We start from the raw sequence: 2650 nt of genomic DNA, 5'->3' as shown, positions 1-2650 counted from the left end.
AAATGACCCCGTATAAACCAAAAGAACGTTAGAATGACCAAATGGTTATATTCATAAGATATCACGTTGATACAAGCTATACACTCATCAAAACTGTGGTTATTTATATTGGAATGTCTTATTTTATTTGTCGGTCTGTAGGAAGCAATACGCATGTAATATTGTGCAGTTTGCTTTTATGTTATCCTCATTGCACAGGGCATATCCAGATTATATTCAAATGAAACAATACCATTCTACTTTAACCCTGTTATCCAAAAGAAATCAAATACCGAATGATTGAGCTTCTTGTGTGAAACTTCTTATTTAGCTGGGGTGTGGGGGTTCTAGTGTCAAAACTTTCAAGATTAATGGATTACTTTGTTAATGACTCGAGGCGTCACATGTAGGTGCTTATTTGATTCGTGAGGTGCAAGGCGTTCTTCTGACAGTCTTAAACAATACATGCAGTGGAGAAGAAGCAGAAGGGAAGAGTACCAGCTGCTGACACTGAAGATTAAAAATATGTAATGTTATATTACTGCAATGAAAAACTGCTCAAAATGTGTAAATAAAACAGCACTACCCTAGAACGAGGCGTTCCTTGCATGCTTTTTTGGATCAATCACGCAGACAGTGGCTTCTTTTGATTAAACCCCAAATTGTCATTGGGCAGAAGTAATCATGTGACAACCAATTCGGTCCAATTTCAACCTTGTCTCCATGAATTCAATAGTTTAATAGTAGCGCGGTCCCCATACGGCTGTAATCAGTGAATTAGAAAAAAACACCACCGGCGATTTTTATGATTTTTGTCTGGGCCACAAAACATAAAAATAAGAGCTAACTTTCTAAAGCTCTGAGGAGAAGGAAATGAATTACGGATTTGAGCGAGAGACTGGTTTTATCAATAGTCAGCCGTCGCTTGCTGAGTGCCTGACATCTTTTCCCCCTGTCGGTGATACATTTCAAAGTTCATCAATCAAGAGCCTGTCGCTTTCACACTCGACACTGATTCCACCTCCTTTTGAACAGAGCATTCCAAGCCTAAACCCAGGCATCCACCCTCGCCACAACCGGCCAAAACAGAGCCCAAATGGCAGCAGCCCTTCACCGACCGCCGCTCTGCCGCCGGAGTACCCCTGGATGAAGGAGAAAAAAGCTTCCAAGAAAAATCACCTGCCGACTTCTTCAGCAACAGCCAGTTCAACAGAACCTCTTTGCTTCCCCCCAAAAGGTAAGCCGCAAGATGGGTGGTTATTAGTATTATTATTAGTCTTATCATCATCATTATTAAGTGATTATATGTTGTATTGCATGTGTAGTAATTTTAAATGATTTACTGCATGCTTTAAGTATTTCATAAAACTTCAAACTAACTTCTGCAATGTAAAATGAGTTATTTGATTTAGGGAGCTTGCACGGCTTCCAGCGCCAGAGTTTTGATATTTGACAGTAATGAAGAGTGATAGATTGCTGTTGCACAGCTAAGCAGCTGATGCATTCATTTCACTGTGACAAGACCGGATTGGAGTGGTATTTGTTATTCCTGTTTTAGAAGTTTAGTTCGTTTGTTTATTTGCTTCTGAAGTGTGGATGTCTTATATAAAACTGGACCACAGTAGCACAGAGTAGCAACGATAGATTTTTTGTTTACTGCATTTAGGCGGCCATTTTGTTGCAGCATTTTTTATGTACCATATTCTCAAGTGTTTTGTTGTTTCTTAACTTTAAATATGATATGCTTGTGTGCGTGTGATTTAAATATGATATGCTTGTGTGCGTGTGATTTAAATATGATATGCTTGTGTGCGTTTGATTTAGATTCGCCTGAGATTCTGGATAATGTTGGTGGAGGATCACGGAGATTAAGAACCGCGTACACCAACACTCAGCTCCTGGAACTGGAGAAGGAATTTCATTTCAACAAGTATCTGTGCAGACCAAGAAGGGTGGAGATTGCAGCTTTGCTAGATCTGACTGAGAGGCAAGTAAAGGTGTGGTTTCAGAACCGGAGGATGAAGCACAAAAGGCAGACTCAGTGCAAGGAAAACCACAACGGCGAGGGCAAATTTAAGAACCCGGAGGACAGCGCGCACAGTGAGGAGGAGAAGACTCTTTTTGAGCAAGCCCTAAACAATGTCTCCGGCGCCCTTTTGGAAAGAGAAGGTTACACATTTCAACAAAATCCCCTGACTCAACAACAGCCACAGAATGTGCACAATGGAGAACCCCAAAGTTTCACTGTGTCGCCTTTAAGCAGCAATGAGAAAAATCTGAAACATTTTCAGCACCCGTCACCCACTGTTCAGAACTGCCTCTCAACAATGGCCCAGAACTGCGCAGCTGGCCTGAACAATGACAGCCCGGAGCCCCTGGATGTCTCTTCCTTACAGGATTTTAACGTTTTCTCGACAGATTCCTGCCTACATCTTTCAGATACACTTTCTCCCAGTTTGCCAGGATCTCTTGACAGCCCTGTGGACATTTCTACTGATAGTTTTGATTTTTTCACAGACACACTCACAACAATCGACTTGCAACATCTGAACTATTAAAAAAAAAAACGTATCTTTTCCTATTAACCTGATTTGGTTTATCTCCCTTTCCTTTGACATGGTCAGTACATTTTGTTGGCTAATTAATTCCAAATGTATTCATATCCAAACTA

The 2650-nt window shown here is 40.8% G+C and overlaps 1 protein-coding gene across 1 annotated transcript; it reads left to right on the top strand.

Annotated features, from left to right (window-relative positions):
- On the top strand, positions 1-2650 carry hoxa2b (homeobox A2b). Its single transcript, XM_041249020.1, has 2 exons — positions 1-1216; positions 1804-2650. Exons 1-2 carry the CDS (start codon positions 853-855, stop codon positions 2535-2537), a joined length of 1098 nt encoding a protein of 365 aa, XP_041104954.1. The 5' UTR covers positions 1-852; the 3' UTR covers positions 2538-2650.

This window comes from Polyodon spathula, chromosome 4 (assembly GCF_017654505.1).
Source record: "Polyodon spathula isolate WHYD16114869_AA chromosome 4, ASM1765450v1, whole genome shotgun sequence".
NCBI classification, from domain to species: domain Eukaryota; kingdom Metazoa; phylum Chordata; class Actinopteri; order Acipenseriformes; family Polyodontidae; genus Polyodon; species Polyodon spathula.
Note: the sequence above shows the minus strand (reverse complement) of the source record. Positions and strands in the feature narration are given on the sequence as shown.